This window comes from Odocoileus virginianus, chromosome 1, assembly GCF_023699985.2.
Source record: "Odocoileus virginianus isolate 20LAN1187 ecotype Illinois chromosome 1, Ovbor_1.2, whole genome shotgun sequence".
NCBI classification, from domain to species: domain Eukaryota; kingdom Metazoa; phylum Chordata; class Mammalia; order Artiodactyla; family Cervidae; genus Odocoileus; species Odocoileus virginianus.
This window is the reverse complement of record NC_069674.1, coordinates 42357506-42381362: the sequence shown is the minus strand read 5'-3', so window position 1 is coordinate 42381362 and position 23857 is coordinate 42357506. Positions and strand designations below refer to the sequence as shown.

The window sequence follows — 23857 nt, the reverse complement described above, 5'->3', positions numbered from 1 at the left end:
CTCTTATCATTAAATTCAAACTGTTTTTCAGTTTTCATTGTGATTTTCTTTTCAATCTTTGGGAAATTTAGAAGTATATTATTTAATTTCTGAACAGAGAAGGATGTTCTATTTTTTTTCTGTTATTATTACAATAATCCTATGAATTAAAGAGTCAAAAGACGCCATGCTTGGCATGAGAGAGTTACTACCTCAAAAGTGGGAACAAAATAAGTGTGATTCATACCCATAGGTGGTAAAACTTGAAAGCACATGAGTGAAAGAGGCCAAGCTGATGGCCTTTATGTACCAACCCTCACAACCACCACCACACACAACCACCATCGCAAACAGCCAGCAGAAACAGGTCTCTCTCTTTTTTTTTTCCAAGAGGGAGCCATGTTAAATAATTATCATATTATTGTTGAATCATAGATAAATAAATGAATACCATGTTAAATAGAAAAGAGATTTAGATTGACCCCAGCAGGCTTGCCATTCCTGGGAAGACTAGAGGGAGCTTGGGCTCAATTTACCACTACCACCAGCAGTGGCTTGTTCAGCCCATGTCTATTGCAACCCAGGAAAACAGTGAAAGGAGCCCTGGCAACAACTTCAGTCCCTCACTCCATGTGAGCTGCACAGGTTTAGGCCTGTGCAGCAGGCACTTCAGCAAATAATCTCATGCCAAGATAAGATGTAATTAAAAACAATAAATAAAGCAAGTATTTCAGGTATGCCAGCACTGTAAAAGACAGTAAATGAATAAAGCTTGAAGAAATAGCTAATAGAGCAACCAGAGGAGACCTTTAGGAATAATTAATATTGGGAAAACAAAGGAGAATATTGCATCACAGAAAAAAGGCAGTAATGAAAAACAATTGAGATTAGTTTTTAAATAGTTGAAATTAAACTACACTGGCAAAGTCTCTTCAAATTTCAATATTTAAGCAAAGAAATAAACTGATGTGAGAGAATGAAGAAAAATATTCCTTGAAAAGATATTTTTGATAGAAATAAACTCACAAATTGAATTTAACAATAAAGCCTTGTTAAGTTATTACCTTCCTTTTTATTTAAGGTGCTGCATTTTGGGATGTTACCCCTCAGAGGATTACTTTCTTGAAAAAGAAGGCATTTTTCTCCTTTTGGATTTATTAGCAGTAAGTATAATAACTGTTTAACAAAAATTAAATATGTCTTTATTAGCTCTTTCCAAACTGAGTATCACAAAACACTACCCTGTGATTACGTGTGCCCCCAAATAGTGTTTAAATGTTTGTTTTAAACAAAAATCCCTCCTGGAGTTCCATAATGTGCATTGGCATAATAAAGAGTCTGAAAATTCCTTCAGTGAAGAAATTGGTTTACTTAGATGAATGTTCCGAAACACATGACAGCAGGGAATTTGTTTTATGTGGATTTTTCCCCACAAAATTAAAGAAAGAGCTAGACTACTTCAAAATCAATAATCATTTACTAATAACCTCTAGCTTTACAAACAAGGAAAGAGCAACATTTAAAAAAAAACTATGATTTGTAGGTAAAGTGAAGACTCTAGTGTATCATAGAATGATCCAGAAAGGCAGATGAGAAGAATGGCAAAGACTCATTTATCCTTACAGTAATCCCCTCCTAGCCTCAATTCTAAGTGGGTCCATAGTTAAGGTGATATAAAAGAAAAGGTATACTTTTGTTTCAGTAAAACTCTGAGAGATATTCTCATGCAGAGTTCTAGGTATGTCACTGCCTGTGATTGCCACCATTCTTGATATTATTAACAGAATAACAAACCTACTTTAACTTAGCAAAGATACTAAAGTTATTTGTGTCCTTTCAGCTCTCTGAAAGAAAATTAGTCGACACTAGAGATGAGAGCAAGCACACAGCACACACATCTCTCTGAAAAAAAAATTAGCTGACACTAGAGATCATAGCAAGCTCATTAGATATAAAATACTAGAAACAAAAAATAGGTAAATAATAATTATAAAAATAAAAATAACCCACCTTGAATGAGTCATAAGCAGAAACCCTTTGAAAGTTCAGAAAATTGAGCATAATAGAGGATGTATGCATAGCTCTACTTAGGCAGTCCTAAATGACATATATCTCACCATGTTTCTCTGACTAGAGTATATCTAGAAGCACATGGTCAGTGTCAGGGAATTCTCAAAGCTACAGAATTAATTTGGCATATCTTCCTGGAATGTGGCTTCTACTTAATATTTGGAAGTAAGGAATGATATTATGCACATATATATATATATTAAGTAATTAAATTTTATTTTAACATTATATAGAAGACTTAAAAGACATTTCTTACTTGTATTCATTCTCCTTCACCATTAGGGTTTCTGGATGGAAAGACATGAAGACTGGTAGGAGAAGCCATATAGCACAGTGACTGTGAGCACAGACTGGAATCAGTCTAATTGAGGCCTCCGGGAGTTGTTAGCTGTGTAACTTTGACAAATTATTTAACATCTCTGTTATCAATTTCTTCATCTATAAAATATAGATAATAGTATTATTTACCTCATGCACTGTTGCTAGGATTGTATGAGTAATTATGCACATGTGTGTATACATATACATGCAGTGGTTTGAATAGTTTCCGACATATTTTTGCTGTGTTTTCTTGAATGTAATTATTAGATTGTCCTTAATGTGGATTAAACCAACCAAGCTAATTATAAATTACAAATAATCTTTAATGAAGTTTCTATATAAACTTCAACCATTGACATTTGCCTCCCTCCTAAAAGTGAAGTATGTGGTGGTAGCTTTAGTTGTTAAGTCATATCTGACTCAGTGACTCCATGGACTGTAGCCCACCAGGCTCCTCTGTCCATGAGATTTCCCAGGCAAGATTACTGGTGTGGGTTACTATTTTCTTCTCCAGAGAATCTTCCTAATCCAGGGATCGAACCCATGTCTCCTACATTGCAAGTAGATTCTTTACCGCTGAGCCCTCAGGGATTCCCAAAGTGAAGTAGAGGAATGAAAAACTCACTTGATTGAGGATTGTGCTTAATACAATCTGTTAAAATATTTATTCAGTCTGTAATAATAATTTCTCATAAAGGTTAAATATTACTGAGAATTTACCATGTGACAGTGTGTGTGTATGTTAGTCACTCAGTCATGTCTGACTCTTTGCGACCCTATAGACTGTAGTCCGCCAGGCTTCTCAGTCCATGAAATTTTCCAGGCAAGAATACTGGAATGGGTTGCCATGCCCTTCTCCAGGGGATCTTTCCAACCTAAAGACTGAACCCAGGTCTCCTGCATTGCAGGCAGATTCTTTACTGTCTGAGCAGCCTCATATAACTCATGCGTGCATGTGTGCTAAGTTGCTTCAATTGTGTCTGACTCTTTGTGACCCTATGGGCTGTAGCCCTCCCGTCTACTCTTGTCCATGGGATTCTCCAGGCAGGAATACTGGAGTGGGTTACCATGCCCTCCTCCAGAGGATCTTCCCAACCCAGTGATTGAACCCGTGTCTCCTGTAGCTCCTGCACTGCAGGAGGACTCGTCACTGCTGAACCACCAGGGAAACCCCATTTAAGTTATAATAACTCTCTAAAGCAGGTAATATCCATAATTTAATCTAACAGGAAACTGATAATATTTATAATTCAGACAACAGGTTACATGTTTCTTTTGCCATATTCTATTATCAGTACACTGTAAGAGTTTCTCAACCAAAAATGAAGCCATGACTGTGTGGACGCCTTTGGTCTATTTGGACTTCTCACAAGCTGGAATCAAGATTGCTGGGAGAAATATCAATAATCTTAGATATGCAGATGACACCACCCTTATGGCAGAAAGTGAAGAGGAACTAAAAAGCCTCTTGATGAAAGTGAAAGAGGAGAGTGAAAAAGTTGGCTTAGCTCAACATTCAGAAAACTAAGATCATGGCATCTGGTCTCATCATCTCATGGGAAATAGATGGGGAAACAGTGGAAACAGTGTCAGACTTTATTTTGGGGGGCTCCAAAATCACTGCAGATGGTGATTGCAGCCATGAAATTAAAAGACGCTTACTCCCTGGAAGGAAAGTTATGACCAACCTAGATAGCATATTAAAAAGCAGAGACGTTACTTTGCCAACAAAAGTCCGTCTAGTCAAGGCTATGGTTTTTCCAGTGGTCATGTATGGATGTGAGAGTTGGACTGTGAAGAAAGGTGAGTGCTGAAGAATTGATGCTTTTGAACTGTGATGTTGGAGAAGACTCTTGAGAGTCCCTTGGACTGCAAGGAGATCTAACCAGTCCATCCTAAAGCAGATCAGTCCTGGGTGTTCATTGGAAGGACTAATGCTGAAGCTGAAACTCCAATACTTTGGCCACCTCACGTGAAGAGTTGATTCAATGGAAAAGACCCTGATGCTGAGAGGGATTAGGGGCAGGAGGAGAAGGGGACGACAGAGGATGAGATGGTTGGATGGCATCACCAACTCGATGGACATGTGTTTGAGTAAACTCCGGGAGTTTGTGATGGACAGGGAGGCCTGGCGTGCTGTGATTCATGGGGTTGCAAAGAGTCGGACATGACTGAGCGACTGAACTGAACTGAACTGATACCTAAATTTTAGTTTGCTGAAAACTATTTGTAGAAAAACAGGAAATATGCTTAATAAGATAATTTTTCTTAAGTGCTGGTATACTCTTTAATGGTTGCTGAATTTCAAACTACAAAATTATACTTCATTTTGATTTATTTTCACATGTGACTGCCACTTGGAGTTACCATCAGTTAGTCTCTTAATAACAATGAGGTTACAGCGAGGATGTCTTAAACTTTAATAAACCAGGTAAATTGCAAAGATCCTATAATTGCAGTCTGTGTATAGCACAAATGACCTTGCTCCACTTTATTTCAATATTTCTTTTTCCTATTCAGCTAAATCAATGACATTTTGCTTCATGATGTGTTTATGACTTCATCAGAATTATATTCAATCTTTTTATTTCTATTTTTTGAAAGTCCCTATTGTTTGAAAATGAACTCATTACAATGGTATCTATTTTAACAGGAGATGGTCACAGATCATACTTAGAGTCTTAATTTTATAAGGCAATCATTTAGGAAAAAACCTACTGATTAACACAAATATTTCTCTTTTTAAAGACAATAATTCTCAAAATTTTAATTTTTTTATTTAAAAATATTTATTTATTTATTGCAACATTTTTCTTTTTCTTTTTCCTTGCAAAAGTTGAACCAAAAAAAATTCTGCAGTCTAATACTTGGAATAATGGTTGAATTTTGTGATAATCCCAAAACTGCGGCTCATGTCAATGCTTGGCGAGGGAAGAAGGACCAGACAGCTGCTAGTCTTTTAATTAAATTGTGGAGAAAGGAAGAAAAAGAACTAGGAGTAAAACGTGATAAATATGGGAAGATTGTTGGTAAGTGTATTTGTAATTGTTTGTAGAAATAATTAGATCCGTATTTTTAAGAGGAGACATTAGGAAAGTATGGGGACTTCTACCTCTTTGTTTGAAGTTCTTTTCACAGGGGTCTGCAGAAGTTGCTATCATAAATTATGAATGATTGAAAGAAAACTGAGTAAATTAGTAGCAGGGTCATGTTTTTATAGAATATTTTCAGGAAATGGTATTTGATTGTATTCTTTAACTTGAAAAAAAATCTTAACAGGACTTCCTAAAGAACTTTCTTTGGGTTATCTGCTTTTGTAAGTATATTCAGTAATATTTCATTTACCAATAAAATTTGAGATATAAGTGGAGTGCTTAAGAACAATTTTTATAGTATTTTGTACATTTCTGTTGATTCTCATTTATAGTTTACTTTTTATGTAAAGGAGGAAACTTTTCTAAATAAAAATAAACTGATGGCCATAAATTTATTGACTAGACTCTAAATTAATGAAGTTTATAGTACCAGAATTTATATTTCATTTATCTATTCTATAGTGCTATATTACATTTTCTAAACCTCTTATGATTCTTATTATAATTTCATATGTTAGTATTGTTTATTTTTAAGTGAAAATACTTCCCCTTTAACTCCTGGTAATTCTCTCTTCAATCCATTTTTATTGTATTCTAACTTCTAACCCATAATATCATAAAATAGTTTTTATATTTATATGATAACATATAGAAACCAAAAGCAAACAGGAGATTAAATCATTGTTAAACTGACATGTTCAGTTTCTGGATCTCAAAATTAGAAAAGTTTTTTTATGTGAAAGTTTCACTTCTAAAAAGGTAATTTTGTGAAATTTTTATACTTTACAAAAATAGTAAAAAAATTAAATTTTTCCAACAGAATGGGGAAAAATTGCTGATTACTTATGTTTTTAAAAGAGAAATCATGTATCAGGCAGTACTGTATTCTGTTGCAATATTTTTGTATATTTTATGATGTCTAAACTAAAATCTTAAAATTGTTAATTTACTACAATTTTTATCTGTCCTCTCTATATTTTTATGATATCCAATGATCAGATACAAAGAAACCTCTATTTACTAGTTTCCAAGAAGAGCAAAAAATCATACCACTGCCTGCTAACTGCCCAACTGTTGCAGTTATGGATGTTGCTGAGAACATCAGAGCAAAAATTTATGCTGTGTTGGGTAAACTAGGTAAGAAGTCAAATTCTAAAGTGCCTCTCTTTGCTGAGTGTTGTGAATTGATTTCACTTTGGAGTCCATTTCTCAAACATGATGGAAAAAAGTCCCTTTATATAGACAAGTGCATATTCCATTGTTATCACAATGCACCAGCTGCCCCCTTGAGCTCTGGATTTGGGGGAAGGCATCAGTATTTTTTAAGCTCCCCAGGCAATTCCAGAGTACAGTCAGGATCAAAGACAGTTGGTTTAGATGATTAGACGTAAATACTAGAATTCTGAATCACCTGAGGGCTTAACTTCGCTTCTTATTAAGAAAGAAGTCCTCACTCCTCAGACTATGAAAGTACAGGATCATGGTCTGACCACAGCACAGAAAGTGTTCCTCTTTTCATGACTACATGAGGATGACCTGGCAGAGGTTTGTTACAGAAGAAGTCAGAAGTTCACAGAAGTAACATTTTCATGAATCAGGATGAAATCAAAAGGAATCATTTGCATTTTTATGATAGATATATGCCTTTTAGAATTACTTGCTCAGTTAAAGTAATTCTCTCTTTATAAACTTTGTTTAGATTTTGAAAATTTACCTGGCTTATCTGCTGAAGATTTTGTCACTCTATGTATCATACATAGATACCTTGATTTTAAAGTGAGTATCTTCTTAGCCTTGTTATTAAAATCTAGTATGCAAGTCATCAGTTGGGAAAGATCTATTCATATTTGTGAGCAATAATCCACATACTATGTAGCTTTTATTTTTCATTTTACATCTGATACTATTCAAGGAGCATACAATTAATTGATTGGGTATTTCCATGGGATAAGATTTCATCCAACTTTTAGTTTATAAAGGAAGATAGACATTACTGACATAGAAGCCTAACAGAATCTTTAAAATATAATTTCTTCTCTTTAAGAGGATATTTAGAGCTAGAATTGGGACTTCCCTGGTGGTCCAGTGGTTAAGAATCTACCTGTCAATGCTAGGGACACAGGTTCGATCCCTGGTCCGGGAAGATCCCACATGCCACAGGGCAGCTAAGCCCGGTGCCGCAACTACTAAGCCTGTGCTCTAGAGTGAGCCTGTGCTTTGCAACAGAAGAAGCCACTGCAGTGATAAGCCTGTGCACAGCAATGAAGAGTAGCCCTAGCTCTTAGCAACTAGAGAAAGCCCACACGCAGCAACGAAGACTCAGTGCAGTCAAAAGTTTAAAAAATTATTTTTTAAAAAAGAGCTAGAATTGAATGAATTATTACTTATTAAAATAAATTATTAATACTTATTAAAGTGTTGTTTTATCATTACATTATTCAGTGGTCAAATATCAATTAATAGTCCTGGGTTGCTTACTTTGCTGGTTATATACTTTTTGGTAAATAAATGCCTTTAAACTTTTAGGAAAGCCTTTTCAAGTAAACATTCTCTTCTAATATTAGTACTATGTATTGAATGCTGTAAATGAAGAAATCTCTATTTAAAAAGGGAAAGCAAGGCTTAATTTTACCCATATCCTGGATGCATATCTTTTTCCTCTAAACTTAAACATACTCAAATGCAGTAATTTCCATATATCCCAGTATATGAGGTGGAGCTACAGCATGATGAAATCAACATGTTAAGAGTTTTAGGTCAAGTATTACCTTAGCTAGAAGATGAGGGACAAGGCCCTATTTCTCAGGTGACTAGGTACCAAGATTCCAGAAATCTCCATCTTCACTGTTCTACAAATTCATCTTGACTCAGCCTTCAAATAGGGCTTTAGGAAGGAAAACATCAGTACTTCAGGAGGATGAGAGTAAAGCAACAATTTGTGCAGCTGTGAAAACAGTGACTATAAAAGGAGAGAGCAGTGATGATGGCAATGAACTACACTTAGATAGTAGAGCCTTCTCTGTGAATACTTATCATTGAAAAACATTAGGTAAGTGATTCCTGAATACTCAAATGTAACTGTTGCCCCAGATCATTCCCAATGCCACTTACTCCCAAAGAGTAAGTTAGGAAAAGCTGGTTCAGTAAGTGTTAACTTTGGAATGATCACTCAAATACATTTTAGGTTACCTAAATGTGTATCATTTATTTTTGGTTAATTTAACTTTTTAAAACTTTTTAAAACTTTGCTATAACAGATTGGAGAAATATGGAATGAAATATATGAAGAAATAAAATTAGAAAAGCTAAGACCAGTCACCACAGACAAAAAAATTTTGGAATCTATTACAGCAGCATCAGAAAATATTGGAAAGATGGTTGTTTCTCTGCAAAGTGAGATGATTGAAAGCCAAGCACGCCAAGATGTGCAAAATGAACAAAAAGTATATGCAAAAGTAAGCCAAAATAATTTCAGCATATAAACTAGTTGAAATTATCCCTAACATGTATTTGCCTTACTTGTGAATGCTTCAGCACTTAAGAGTCATTTTGTGATTTTCTTTTATAGTTACTTTCTGTGTCTTTGTACAGACTGAAAGAAAACATGGAGTGAATAGCTTGAAATTCAACTACTGTAGTCAATGCTGGTCTATGACATTATAGTTTTATTTCTAAAGGCTTACATTTCCATTTTTGAAATGTCAGAGTTTCAAAAATTGTGGTCTATTTAAGTGCACACATTTAGAAAATTCCGACAAACAGTGTATCTCTGTGACTGTAGGTTTAACCTCAACGAGAAAGTCCCTCACTCTGTGACAGGCCCTCATTAGCATGCCAACCACAGGCACATCTCCCCACCTCAGTGCCAGATCACATACTGTGAGCCCTCTGTAAATGCGCTCTCTGACTTGAGCTAGTCAGAAAAAGCCTGTTGGGAAAATATAAGCCATTTTTTCCCAAAGCTTTACACAGGTGAGAAACAACACATCTGAAGTTTTTGAGCAAACAGATTAAGTGACTAAGTGAACTTGTCCACCAATGCTGAGATGATATAGACTCCCCATTGCTGCTTGGTGATCCTTTATGACTAAAGTTAAATATTTAGACCTCTTTAAGGTGGGGTCGCACAGAGTCGGACATGACTGAAGTGACTTAGCAGTAGCAGTAGCAGCAAGGTGATTTCCAAAAGTGTTTTTCTATTGCCTGATCTTTTCACTTATACTATTAAATGTTTATATCTTCAGTCTAGTGGAACTTAGCATCCACCTATAAATTCTGCTCCATCTTAGATACCTCCCTTCTTAAAACTTTTATTTGTTGGAGAGTTTTTATTGCAAGGATGCTGCCATTTAAGCCGTTCCTTTGATCTTTAGTGGAGCACCCCTGTTGGAAGTTCTGCTTCTCATTGGTTCTATTGAGTGGCAGTATTCTGCTGTGTGAACTAGCTATTGCTGATTTGCTGATTATCGCTGATTTGTTATCATGGCTCTGACCCCACTTATTTTTTAGCAGTTGTTTAATTAAATACTCTTAGGTTCATAACTTAAGCTTAATAATATACTACATACCAACCAAGGGCATGTGTTTTCTGATTATATATTTAGTGGAGAGTCTGTTGAGAACTACAGTCTTTGTAGTTTGTCAGTAGTATTTCCCTAGACTGTAACTCCACAACAAACTCAGCACTCACAAAATTGCTTATCTTGCTGAAGTCATAAATTAGAAGACACTCCACCAATATAATCTTGCCTAAACTATTATCAGTGGCAGCAGAAATCTCTTTATTTTCTCCTGTGAATTTGCTGTTGGGTCATTTATGTAACTTGCTCTGGATTATACTCTGTTTTTGCAAGTAACACTTATTTAAAACAGTCTTGCTGAGAATGATTATTGTTATTCTCATATTTTATATTTTTATAACAACAGTTTTTCATTACATTTCATGGGAAGCAGTTCAAACCTTGGCTATATAGTGAGGAAAGGATTTTTTTTTTCATTTTAAGACTTTCGTTATTTAAGTTGTTAAACTCTAACCTTTTTGCTAGTTGGCCTTAAAATTTATGTTGGCAAAAACTAGCTCTTTCTTCAGAATAGAGGTATTCAAGCCCTTTGGTATCATTTCATAGAAACTGGAACTCTTAATTATCTTTCTCATTTCAGATACAAGCCACACACAAGCAAAGAGAATTGGCTAATAAATCATGGGAAAATTTCTTGGCCAGAACATCAAATGCTAAAACATTAAAGGTAGGACTTTTTAAATATTATGATATCCACAACAAACAGAATTTTTCAGGGAAATATTCATTCACCTTTTTCTGTTGATCTTTCTGTGGGATACAAACACTGTTGATCCTCATTTGCAGTTTAGGATGATAACTGAAACTAAGCATTTTTCACAGTTCCAGAAGATACCACTCTGAGTTTCATTTGGCTTAGCAGGGATGGTGTTCCTGGTTTGCATAAAAGAGATGAGAGTTAGTCAGGAATAAGCAGAAGTGTGCTCCTGCTTTCCATTCTGAGCCTTCTTATTCACTGATCCTTTCTGTAAGGAGCAGAGAGAAGGACACAAAAAACAACTGTCCATATTGCCCTCTCGATCAAGGATGTTTTCCCTGTGGCCACCACAAGAAACATTTAAAGCTTAAATAGGAATTTGAGATAAACACCCCTTCGAGAAAATGTGACAACCCGCTTCAGCAATAAGCTTGAAAGTAATCTAAAAAGTTTATAATGCTAATTGTTCATTTTAAATATAAGAACACCACAGAGTTCCAAAATCTTATTACTTTTTTCCAACTTTTCCATTTGTGCTTGGGATACACTTTTACATAATGTTATAATTTTTCCTCTAAATATGAAATCATAAAATTATATATTAGCTCACGAAAATAGTGGAACCATATTAAGATAGCAAAACCAAAATTAAGAACAAGCTTATTCAAGATACCATGTCTCCTCCTTCTCATGAAAAGTTCTTCCCAATGTTATTTACAAGATAGCCCCATAACTACCTGTACTCTTAAGGAAGAGTTTATGAAAACCCTTCCACACAGATCAGTTGTTACCTAGGATTTCACCTGTTCTACTGCCTCAACTATTGAATTTGAAGGTAGCTACAGCAAATTATATAGTCTGCATCATTCTGAATTCTTGAAACATTTAAGTGTACTGGATTAGTATTTGTACAAAATAATTTGAAAACATGCTTCATCTATTGTAAATTTAGTAGTTTATTCAACCATGTGCAAAAAATTGAGCCTGATTTCCTTAGGAACTTCTTTATCCCTTGGTCATATAGTGCCAGTACCTCTGGAAATCTCAGTAACATTTTTAGTTGTTTCCTGCAATGTGCAAAGGATATAACTTCCTAATAACTATTTTCTTAGCCCAAGTGAATAAATGCTGGATCTAGTGCTAATAAATTATAAACCAGACACAAATATATTTTGTGTACTTATTTGTAAGTACCATAGTTAATGCTTTAATAACAATTTTATTTTCTTTCTAATTTAAAAATCTTCAGAAAACAAAAAGACTTCAAGAGAAAGCTATAGAATCCTCTAGATATGGTGAAAGACCACAAAATGCAACATTTCACAGGACAGATATTAAAGGCCTTAATGCAACAGTAAGAATTTTTTTCTCCATAACTTTTCTTAATAGATATTGAATTTAGTTCTGAAATAATGTTATTTCCATGAGGTTCTGTCTCATACTTTTTCTTTTTGCTGTTAAAATGTCAAGTAGTTAAGGCATGTTTATCCCTGCCCTTACCTAGTGCTGGTTTAGACCAGACCCAGCCCTCCAGGATTCCCAAGAAACTGCTGCAAACACTGGTCAAGGTAGGGCTCCACACCTCATTGACAGGAAGCGTGCAGTGCCTCCTTTGCTTGGCAAATAGATCCATGCCATATGCCGGTGTTCTTGGTGTCCTCTTCTGGACATAATTTGGCCCTGATTGCAAAGACCCCAAAGCCCTGATTTTTCCATTATTACCCACTGCCTCCTAGTTACTATGTGCATTTTGTGTCTTTTCCAAAGTTTGATAAAGGACGAATAGATTTCCCTCTTAGTGAAAATTTTTATAAATGGACTCTTAAATGTTTAATTTTGCTTTTATAGGTGCCCTCTGGTGGGGTAGTAACAGTGGAAAGCACTCCTGCCCGATTAGTGGGAGGACCTCTGGCTGATACAGATATTGCTCTTAAGAAACTGCCTATTCGAGGAGGAGCCTTACAGAGGGTGAAAGCAGTAAAAACTGTGGATGAGCCAAAGAAGAGTGAGCCCACATAAAATACTCTAAAGGGTTTTTGTAATAAATTCCACTTATAATTTTTAGCTAAATATCCTTATATATAAATGTAAAGCAACCATTTTAGAGTAAATATTTTAGTAAAATACTATTAAAAATAAAAGTAAGGGCATATAATGTATTTTTACTGAAAATATCAACATATACTTTGAGAAAAGTTGTCATCAATTTCTTTCTAGAGATTACAGTCCTCTTAACTGAAAATTGTAAAACATATTGTATCAGTTAAAACTCTTTCAGCTGATGTGAGCAGCTCCAACTGGTTTGAGCCAAAAAGCAAAACCAAAAAAAACACAACAAAAATCAAATATAAAACTAATTAAAGGTATTGTTGGATCCAGGAACTGAACCTCTGTGAGTAGGCTCTTCTCTTTTCCTAGAAGCTCCTGAATTATATTCTCCCAGGTTGATATCCAGTAGGAAAGAGTGCACGCCTACCTCTCAACACTCTCTGCAACTGTCTCTGCATCTTGGGACATCTGACTGGCCACATACCCACTCCTGAACCATTCATCATGACCTTAGCCAGATCTGAGAACTGCTTACACCCAGAGCCTGAAGGAGGCCAGTCCCATCTAAAGCATATGGGTAGAGTGGGAAATCAGGATCAGTACGTAAGTTGTTATAAATATATGTAAGTATGGGCAGCAAAAATTTTGCAGCAAATATGTTGGTCAAAGTAAAAGTTCTTCTCCTATAAAAACCAAATGTTAGTTATAAGCTAAACAATAAAAATTAAAAATAAAGATGGTTTTTAAAAAATTTATTTATATTTAATTGGAAGAAAATTGCTTTACAATGTTGTGTTGTTGTTCAGTTGCTCACTCATGTCTGATTCTTTGTGACCCCATGGACTGCAGCACACCAGGCTTCCCTGTGCTTCACTATCTCACAGAGTTTGCTCTAACTCATGTCCATTGAGTCAGTGATGCCAACCAACCATCTCATCCTCTGTCACCTCCTTCTTCTCTTGCCCTCAGTCATTCCCAGCATCAGGGTCTTTTCCAATGAGTCAGCTTTTCACATCAGATGGCCAAACTATTGGAGCTTCAGCTCCAGCATCAGTCCTTCCAATGAATATTCAGGGATGATTTCCTTTAGGATTGATTGGTGTGATCTCCGTGCTGTCCAAGAGACTCTCAAGAGTCATCTCCAGCAGTTTGAAAGCAGAGTTCTTCAGTGCTCAGCCTTCTTTATGGTCCAACTCTCAGATATGTACATGACTACTGGAAAAACCGCAGATTTGACTATATGGACCTTTGTCCGCAAAGTGATGTCTCTGCTTTTCAATATGCTGTCTAGGTTTATCATAGATTTTCTTCCAAGGAACAAGTGTCTTTTAATTTCACAGCTGCAGTGATTCTGGAGCCCAAGAAAATAAAGTCTGCCACTGTTTCCACTTGTTCCTCATCTATTTGCCATGAAGTAATGGGACCAAATGCCATGATCTTCGTTTTTTGAATGTTGACTTTTAAGCCAGCTTTTTCACTCTCCTCTCTCACCTTCATCAAGAGGCTCTTAAGTTCCTCTTTGCTTTCTGCCATTAGGGTGGTATCATCTGCATATCTGAGGTTATTGATATTTCTCCCAGATATCTTGATCTTGTTATTCATCCAGCCCAGCATTTCACATGATGTACTCTGCATAGAAATTAAGCAGGGTGACAATACACAGCCTTGTCGTACTCCTTTCCCAATTTTGAACCAGTCCATTGTTCCATGTCCAGTTCTGACTATTGCTTCTTGACCTCCATGTGTTGGTTTCTGCCATACATCAACATGAATCAGTCATAGGTATACACATGTCCCCTCCCTATTTAAGATCCCTCCCACCTCTCACCCCATCCCACCTCTCTAGATTGTCACAGAGCACCAGGCTGAGTTCCCTGCACTATACAGCAATTTCCCATTAGCTATCTATTTTAACTTAATATATAAATAAATCCCAATGATACTTCTCTTTAATGGGGATGGAAAGGGGGTATGGAGGGAAACATTTTTGGTGGTGGAGGTATCTTGCCAAATAGAGGTAGATCCCTTAATCTTGGATGTAGAGCAATATGTGTGTGTGTCCCTGTGTGTCATTATGTGTTTCCAAAGCCTGAAACCCCATCAACCCCCTTCTTCACTCAGGAAGCTGCAAATTTGAGTTCCAGGGCTGGGAGAGACAAGAATCTGTTTCCTCAGAAAGGAAAATATGTTGGAATTTGAGTCTAGTCTCTAGGCCCATAGGGTGCACATAGCAGTGTACTGGTTAAATGTATAACAACCAGCTCTTCAAGGGGGAAAAGATCTTATATATAGTGTTTGCCAATTTGCATGATATAAATATTTGCAGGATGACCAATTTCAAGCTACCAACATGGTGCTACTGAATGCAGAGTTGGGAAGACATGCATAGGATCCACTTGCATTATCAAATAAAAGAGGGTTCCAACACCCCACTGGGCCCACCCTCTCCTACTTTCTCCTCCTTCTTCCCCTTACACTTCCTCCACCAACTCACATTCCTCCAGGAATTTTTCATTATTCCCTCTGTGAGGATAGTAGCATTTGCAACAAGAGAAGAAATGGCAGCTATTGATTATGTTCTATTTAGAATCTGTTGCCAGTGCCCTCTCACCCTGGCCTGGCTGCCCACTCTCCTGTGGTTCATAGGGGTACATAATATGCATCAGCTTATCAGTGAGCTTTGTCTTCCCTTGAACCCCTTTCTCTATTACCACCACCCCCAAGAGGACAACAGAAGGCAAAATTTGTTCATCTTCTTCACAGGCAGTCCTAAGCACAAAGGTTCCATGTAAAGGGGAGTTGGGGCTTCCCAAGTGGTGCTAGTGGTAAAGAACCTGTCTGCCAATGCAGGAGACTTAAGAGACATGGGTTCAATCTGTCAGGCAGATCCTCTAGACAGGCATAGCAACCCACTCCAGTATCCTTGTGTGGAGAATCCCATGGACAGAGGAGCCTGGAGGGTTACAGTCCAGAAGAGTCAAAAAGAGTTGGACATGACTGAAGCAACTTAGCATGCACGCACACATGCAAAGGGGAATTACTGAGACACAAGAATGGATGTGGAAAGGAACATGCAACAGTGAGATGGCCCATACAAAAAGCACCAGATACACTTTGGGTACATCTGAGATGCGTACAGAACAGAGATGAAGTGTCTGTGACTAAGATAAAGGAATGTTTACCCCATTTTGTAGACCATAAATTCCTTCCTCAGATTCCAAGCTCCCTAAAGACAAGACAGAGACCATATCTCATTCATTGTGGTAACCAACACCTTAGTTAATTACTGAATAAGTGTGATGGTAGCCCCAGTTCCTGGCAGCCTTTCCCCCAACTTATGCAAATACAGCAAAGTCCTGAACTCAAAGAGAAGGTTCAACCAACAAAACACTATACAGGGAATGCTAAACACAAACACATTATGGTAGTTCAGATGCATTCACTTCATAAGAGTGGTAGACTTTCTCTAAAATGAGGCATAAGTACTACTACATTAATATGACCAGAGAGTAGAAATAGATTGATATTACTTGGGTGAATATCATTTTTTGTATATAGTACAACTTGGTATCTCCAGATTTATTAGGACTGACTGTAATCAAAAAAATCTGTGCCTTCTGTAGAATTTCTCCCTGTTGTTGTAAGTCTCACCCATCAGAAAGAGGAAAGGTAAAATAGTGTAGGTTATTACCTAGCAGCCATTTAACAGAGGAAGAAATGTATGTGGATGAAGGGTAGTAAGGTTGCTTAATCCAGACACTTGTACTTGGTAGACAGACAATATCCAAGATCCCATATTATAGTTCTAGGCACCCAGCAGTGAGCCAGCAAATCAGTCCCTCTCTGACATTGTCACTAATTCTAACAAGTCTCAGTCTCTCCTCACATCTGTGCTCCCACTACATCACTCCTGAGCTCATCCAGCTTGGCTGAAAGGTAGATAGTATATTTCCTTCCATGAGTCAAGTGAGACAAAATTTTATCTCCCAAACTTTTCCTAATAAACTAAATGAAAAAATAGTCAAGAAAATAAAAATGGAGTTTAGGAGCCCAGATGAAAGTGGCTTCAACACTGTTCAATAATGAGAATTTTACCACATGAGGGAGGAGTTCATTACATGATTAGATCCTTTCAGCCAGTGCTTGCTCATATTGGATGAAAACTAGTGAATAATTAGGTGAACAATTATTGTTCTTCTGTTCCTCAGTCTGCTTCTGGAACACAGGGTACATTTCATATCACAGGGTAAAAACTATGATGTTCGCCCTAAGTCTTTGGGGGCCAAATATCCAGTTTATTTAATCATTCCAGACTATGAATCTGGCCAGCTCTTTCTGAAGTGCTGAAATTTGTTAGTATTCCTCTATACTGAGACCAACAGAACCAAACAAAAAATTTACAGGTTTAACATAGATACATAGAGGGTATAATAAAACTAGTCCCTCTCATTTTTACTCACCTGCGGCCAACACAGCCTAAGCTTACATTAGTCATTGGCAGCCATGTTTCATGACCACTTATATTTATGTAGAGTTCCTTTTCAAGGAAATGTAACATAACTTCCCATTCCCTAAAGTGTGGGTTATCCTTAATGCCTTGCTTTAAAGAATACAACATAGAAAGAGAAGGGAAAGTAACTTTATAGTCAAGAAATCTGGTAAATACTACCTTGCATACTAAGTCACTTCAGTCGTGTCTGACTCTTTGTGACCCTATGGACTGTGTAGGCTGCCAAGCTCCTCTCCCTATGGGATTCTCCAGGCAAGAATACTGAAGTGGGTTGCCATGCCCTCCTCCAGGAGATCTTCCCAACCCAGGGATCAGACTGGCATCTCTTATGCCTCCTGCACTGGCAGATAGGTTCTTTACCACTAGTGTCACCTGGGAAGCCCAAATACTACCTTAGCCAAGGTTAAACACCATCTGTGGGGTATGTCATGTAGACAGCATGTACCCTTGATATGAAGTGTTGAGAACAGTGCTTTACCTCTGTAGTTTTCATCCCCCAAAACCTATAACCCTCCTCAAAACCTGAGAGAAACATCAGGCAAACCCAAATTGAGGGACATCCTGCAATATACCTGGCCAGTATCTGGAATTATCAAGGCCATCAAAAACATCTTCTTAGAGTCTAAGGAGACATGACAACTCAATGTAAATGGTGTCCTGGATGGGATAGGGTTGAGTGGGGAACAATTCATAGTTTTCTTTTCCCTTATTCCAAATCATCAGACTGGAAGAGCAAGAGGACATAAAAGGGGGAAAATCAGTGGAATTCAAATAAAATATGAAGTTTAATTTAGAATGTATCAATACTGGTTCATTAGTTATGACAACCATACCAGACTAATGTAAGATGTTAACAATATGGAAAAATGGGTGAGGCGTATATAAGAACTCTCTGCACTGGCTTGCAACTTTTCAGCAAAGTTGAAACTATTCCAAAATAAAAAGCTTATTTAAATTAAAAAAAAAATCTATAGGAAGAGCAGAAGAATTTTAAGCATAGGCACTCAGTAAATTAACCATTGTATCACCTCATGAAGAAATATTTTGGGAGCAATATTAGATGGTTTTATTTGTTTTGTTTCTCTGTGCTTTGAAGCATGTGGGATCTTGGTTTCCCATCTAGGAATCAAACCCATGTCTCCTGCAGTGGAAGCAAGAAGTCCCAACCACTTGACTTCCAGTGAATTCCCAATATATGTTTTGCTATCTTGTTTCCCTCCTCAGCTTTCAGCACTCTGGAAAATAACTGGTTTTGAATTAAGCTATAAGAGTTCAGCATATACATAAAGCTGTGAAACTGATTGAGTCTTTACCATACCACCACTGCAAGAATGGGTGGGTTTGGGGTTTTATTTTTTGGCTCATCGTCTTGCCTGACTAGTCTGATGATTTGGAATAAGGAAAAAGAGAACTATGAATTTTTCCCTGCTCAACCCTATTCTGGCTACCATTTCTTTTTTTTTTTTTTTTTTTTTTTAAAAAAAAGCTTGTGTTTTGACATCATAAAAGTAATTTTGAATTAGTAATATTATTTCCTGCTGCAGCTTTGTCCCACAGCAGTGACAACTCTGGGAGCAAGGATTGTGTCTGGATTGCTCAGCAGTGTACCTCCAAGCTCAATGAATTTGTGTTGGATGAATAAGTGAATGATGAAAAAATTTTTTTTCTTCTGTATACAAATGACATGATTTATGCCCAAAACTGGGGGGATTTAACAGAGCATTATATCTAAGTACCATCAATGAGACTTAAGATGGACGGCTCTAAAACCAGAATTCTCAGTTTAGCAAATATCCTTATTTTAACTTCTTTAATAATCCAAGGTAGCATGTAAATTAAACTAGGAGAACTAGAAAACCATTTTCAGTTAATCTGTTTTGGAAGGTTAGAAATTAATTTTATTAATATTAAAAAGCTCATCATTGCTGCAATAAAATTTTTATGACAACAAGGATTGCTGACAACTGGTTGAATAATTTTTTAGGCTAAAATGACATGATCTTGCTTTATGGCATTTAACTTCTGAAGTTCCAAAAGAGGACTGTTTTCTAAGGAAAAATCATGACCCCATGCCTCTATAAAAGGAAATTAATTAATCAGCTTCATGGGTATTTGGTCATTTTTATAAGAGAACATATGGTCTACCCTCCAACTAGTTGCTTTTCTGAGCTTAGGGATCTATCTGTAATTGGCAAGATCAAATATTCTCAATCTAGAAAATTTATAATATTAAACTTAAAACCTCATATTATCTGTAACCAGTTATTATACAAAACTTATTTATATGAAATGCTACTTGTAAAAAAAAATACCTGAAAGGTATGCAGTCCATTCATTCCTTAATACTGGAGTTTCTTGACCTAGGACTCATGGGACCCCTGAAATTATGTACAAAGTATGGGTGTATATATATAAAACCCCTAGTAAAGGGTCTATAATTTCATCAGAATTTCAAAGTGGTCCACAACTCAAAGAATGTCAGGCCCCCTAATTCAAAATTTATTCTTGGATCAAATCAAACCATCAGACAATTCATATTACTTTTGATGCTTTTGAAATTGTTTGTATTTAATTGTGTTTGGGTGTGCTGGCATCAAGTTACATTGAAGGCTATTGTTGGGATACTTGAAAACACAATGCTTTAACCCATGGCAGCCATTATAAAAAACTTATGGGACAGACAGACTTCTATTGATCCTTAGACCTAGGAAAAGCTAGGCTCCCAAACATATTGCTTGGTCCCCACTGTGAATCTTGAAACCGTTCATGAGCCCCAATTCACATTGGAAATTCAGACTAAATTTATGGCTACCCTTTATCAAAGGTATAGAACTTTATGACATACATTTAAAAGCTTTGATCTAAAACTTTAACTGCATATTATTTGTTTCCTATTTCTCATCATCCCAATCTCTTAATCTAATTCATGTTATTCTATTGTTTGGTATATTTCTTTAAATTCCACATCCTTTTTAGAATAAAATGTGTTATATAAATGGAAATATAAAAACAATTTTTGTCTTCTAGAGACAAAAATTCTATCCAATTACATTTTACTAAAGGGCTTCCCTGTTAGCTCAGTTGGTAAAGAATCCACCTGCAACACAGGAAACCCCAGTTTGATTCCTGGGTTGGGAAGATCTGCTGGAGAAGGGACAGGCTACCCACTCCAGTATTCCTGGGCTTGCCTTGTGGCTCAACTGGTAAAGAATCTGCCTGAAATTGCAGGAGACCTGGGTTTGATCCCTGGGTTGGTTGGGAAAATCCCCTGGAGAAGGGAAAGGCTACACACTCCATTATTCTGGTCTGCAGAATTCCATGAACTATAGAGTCCATGGGGTCACAGAGTTGGACATGACTGAGTGAAGCTGGACATGACTGAGTGACTTTCACTTTACTTTTGCACTTTACTAAAATGAAGTTTCTTACTACTCTTCTGTACGTTATTCCTTTTTTAAAATGAGGGCAATAAAAATGAGAACATAAAATGAAATTTTAGACCTTAATGGATAAAAAATAATATATAAGATAGCTTGGTGATGAGACAAATATATCAGAAGCCACAGAGTACACTACATCAAGATTAAATATTACTTTTTAGGATAATATTGGCATTAGTTTTGGCACAGTTTTAAGGTCAATATTATATATAACACCAGATAAAATTGGTTATTATTTTACTCCACTGATCATTGTATTAAAATATATATATTGTATTTGCATTTTAAGTGATGTTTTCTTTTAAAAAAAAGATGCTTTACAAAGATGCCTTCTAAATAAAAAATTATTGACAAATTATCCAAAAATATAGAAATGATGATTCTAACAATTACACATCAACAAAAATACAACCTTCATCAATATTAAAGAACTGGAAATAACAATTTTGATAAATGCTGTAGGAAATATTTGAACTCATAAATACTGACACAGGGTTAAATTTTCAGGTTGGTGTCATACTGCTTGAGGTATTTTTCCGTGTTCTCTTAAATGTAAAACTCACGTTTTATAAAATCCAGTCCTGTAAAGTCAGAGAGGAAAAATTGTTAACACTTATTTTAATATGATTCTTAAGTTTCCCTCCCTTTAAGCAACCCTACTTAAAAAATTAATTTCAAAAGTCTAAACACATGTTGATGTTTAAAATTTTTTTAACAAATGTAATATGAATAATTACAAGGCTAAATGACTTTCTTCAGAACTATTCATGGGAAAAAATAAGATGATATTTATTTAATGATTACCAAAATATATTATATCCCAAGATCATTTAGAATCAAGTATTTGCACATCAGAGCTCCTATGGCTTCTAAACAGTATAAAATCAGCAAAAATGAAAATCAAAGCTGATCATATTAGGAAAAATACGGCAAATTTGCTAGCTTATTAGAAAAACTTTAAAAATCAGAAAGATTAAATGTTGAATTTTTAAGAAAACCAAACTGCTATTATCTCAGTACACATTTAAATTCTCTTATCTTCTGTAGAAAATTATACCTGGGAGACATCAACTGTCTTCTGCCCATTCCATGAGATCTTGAAAGCAAGCAGTCTACATACATGTCCCAGAAATCCTGAGCTATGCTTAAGAAGACATTATAATGTCTAGGCCACTGGGATTTTTGCAGGAACAACATGAAATTCCAGAAAGCATCCACATTGTGCTCTATCTTGAGTTCCTTGAGTTCTATCAATGTCAAAGAGCACATATTCCAGCACTGGGGATCAATGTCTTCCATGATCCCTGGGTTGTTGCTGGCAAGTACCCACTTTTGAAATTCAAAGTCAGCATGAGTCAGATGGATCAGCAACATGCAACCCAAAGGCAGGTAGAACCATCTTGTGGCAAAATCCATATTCTGTATAGAAAAAAAAAAGAAGGAATATGTTCTTAGCTTAAAAAAGAAAATTATTCAATTACTTTATGATCTGTTTAAACCTAAAAATTATAAATACTTATATATTTGGTTTTCATCAAATCAAAATTGCCTACTATGTATTTGCTGGTTTTCCTTTAAGTTGCTGACTTTCAGACCTCCCCTCAAAAGGATATTAGAGTAACAAGTTTACCAACATTCTGATAAAGTCTTCAGGAGTCACTGAAATCCAACACATGTTTATGAAGTGATGAGAGTCATTTCATCAAAGATCTTTGGAGCATGTGCTCCAACCTTTTCCTTTTACAGGTTAGAAAAATTCTCTTGATATGGTTCAGCAAGTTCTTAGGTCTTCTGTCTCCCTATCCAAGACTCTTACCACCATACATTTCAATCAAGAGGATCAAAATGTAGCCCATTTTATGTGTAACCATAAGAAAAAGAGTGTGTGGTTGTGTTTCACTGGTGTTTTCCAATCTATTAAGTGTTGAACACTCAAGCACCATTTTAGGTTTCAAAGTTATTGATGAACTTTTGAATATTCATTAAAAAATACGTTATGCACTGATATCTAGTGGATCCCTGGCTTTTCTCAAGTTGTTCAGGAGTCTGAAGACAATAAAGATGATAGAAGCTAATATGACATGGTGCAACACAAATGACATTCAAGAAATGTCATTCAAGAAATTCAAGAAAAATTCTGATATTTTCTCATGATTCTGTGCACCAATTTCTCTAAAAACTGACTGCTCAGTAAATGGGCCTGAAGCGTATAGATGAAGTCAATGTCTAAATTCGCTTTGAATGGCCATACAGTTAATCATTCCAGGCTGGCACTGGAAATGTCCGTGACACAACCTTCACAGCCAGGAGTGGAGTGTCCAGGACAGATCCAGGAGATGGGATTCACATTCTTCCCTGTATACCGCGGTCCTTCACTCCCCCCGCCCCTCCAGCATCCCGCCTCTCCGCCAAAAGAAATAAAGTTAGGTGAAAGAGACACATCGAAGGAAACAAATTTAAATTTAGGTTATTCAGGTCGTTTCACACTGTGGAAAATTGTGCAGATTTCCCAAACACAGCTAACACGATTTCCCCCAAATTGTGCATATTTCCCAAGTAAAGCTGACAGTGGCCAGTTTATGACACAAAGGGACGGAGTGGGACCAGAGAATTTTCTTCCCCGAGAATTTCAGGTTACTTTCCCGATCCAGTGCTCTCCTCCCGGGTCGGGTCACCTGCGCGCAGAGGGAGCCGGCGGGGAATGGTACCTCTCCTTAGGCGGCAGAGACAGACGTCCTGGTGCGATCTCCTGCGTTCGTTCGCTGCGCTTCCTCGAGGTACGAGGGTGGCTCCTGCTTGGGGGGGGGACAAGAGGTCTCAGAGGGGACTCCCATCCCCTGCCCAGCCAAGCCCACCCCCTGCAGGCAGGTGACAGGCGAAAGCGGTGCTCTGGGACCTGCCGCGAGCGCTCACCCGGCACTCCGAACTCGCCCTGCGGAGACCTCTAGGCGGCACCGTGCTGCGGAGCCAAGTGGCTCAGGCTCCTTGACAGCGGCGCTGCGGAACCTGCTGCTGCCGCTGGGGGCTCCGCAGTCAGCCCGGCAGAGCGAACCACGCGCCTTTTCTAGAGACCAAGAGCCGGCAGAGAGTGGGTGGCTGCTCTCAAGGCCCCGCCC

At 36.9% G+C, this 23857-nt stretch overlaps 2 protein-coding genes across 9 annotated transcripts in view; one reads left to right on the top strand and one right to left on the bottom strand.

The window, feature by feature from the left end:
• CFAP69 (cilia and flagella associated protein 69) overlaps positions 1–18049 on the top strand; it is a 64096-nt gene extending 46047 nt beyond the window's left edge. For all 8 annotated transcript variants that reach the window (XM_070467355.1, XM_070467346.1, XM_020914985.2 and 5 more), the window contains 8 exons: positions 1061–1142; positions 5207–5399; positions 6465–6602; positions 7165–7241; positions 8723–8920; positions 10626–10712; positions 11992–12096; positions 12591–18049. In XM_070467355.1, coding sequence (XP_070323456.1) covers positions 1061–1142; positions 5207–5399; positions 6465–6602; positions 7165–7241; positions 8723–8920; positions 10626–10712; positions 11992–12096; positions 12591–12761 — 1051 coding nt within the window. In that variant the 3' untranslated portion in view covers positions 12762–18049. The remainder of the gene's footprint in view (positions 1–1060; positions 1143–5206; positions 5400–6464; positions 6603–7164; positions 7242–8722; positions 8921–10625; positions 10713–11991; positions 12097–12590) is intronic.
• Positions 18050–21567: 3518 nt separating this feature from the next.
• FAM237B (family with sequence similarity 237 member B) lies at positions 21568–23615 on the bottom strand. Its single transcript, XM_070467366.1, has 2 exons — positions 23450–23615; positions 21568–22160 (listed from the first exon to the last, which is right to left on the bottom strand). The coding sequence occupies exon 2, from the start codon at positions 22155–22157 to the stop codon at positions 21750–21752; it is 408 nt and encodes a 135-aa protein (XP_070323467.1). The 5' UTR covers positions 22158–22160; positions 23450–23615; the 3' UTR covers positions 21568–21749.
• Positions 23616–23857: the final 242 nt, after the last annotated feature.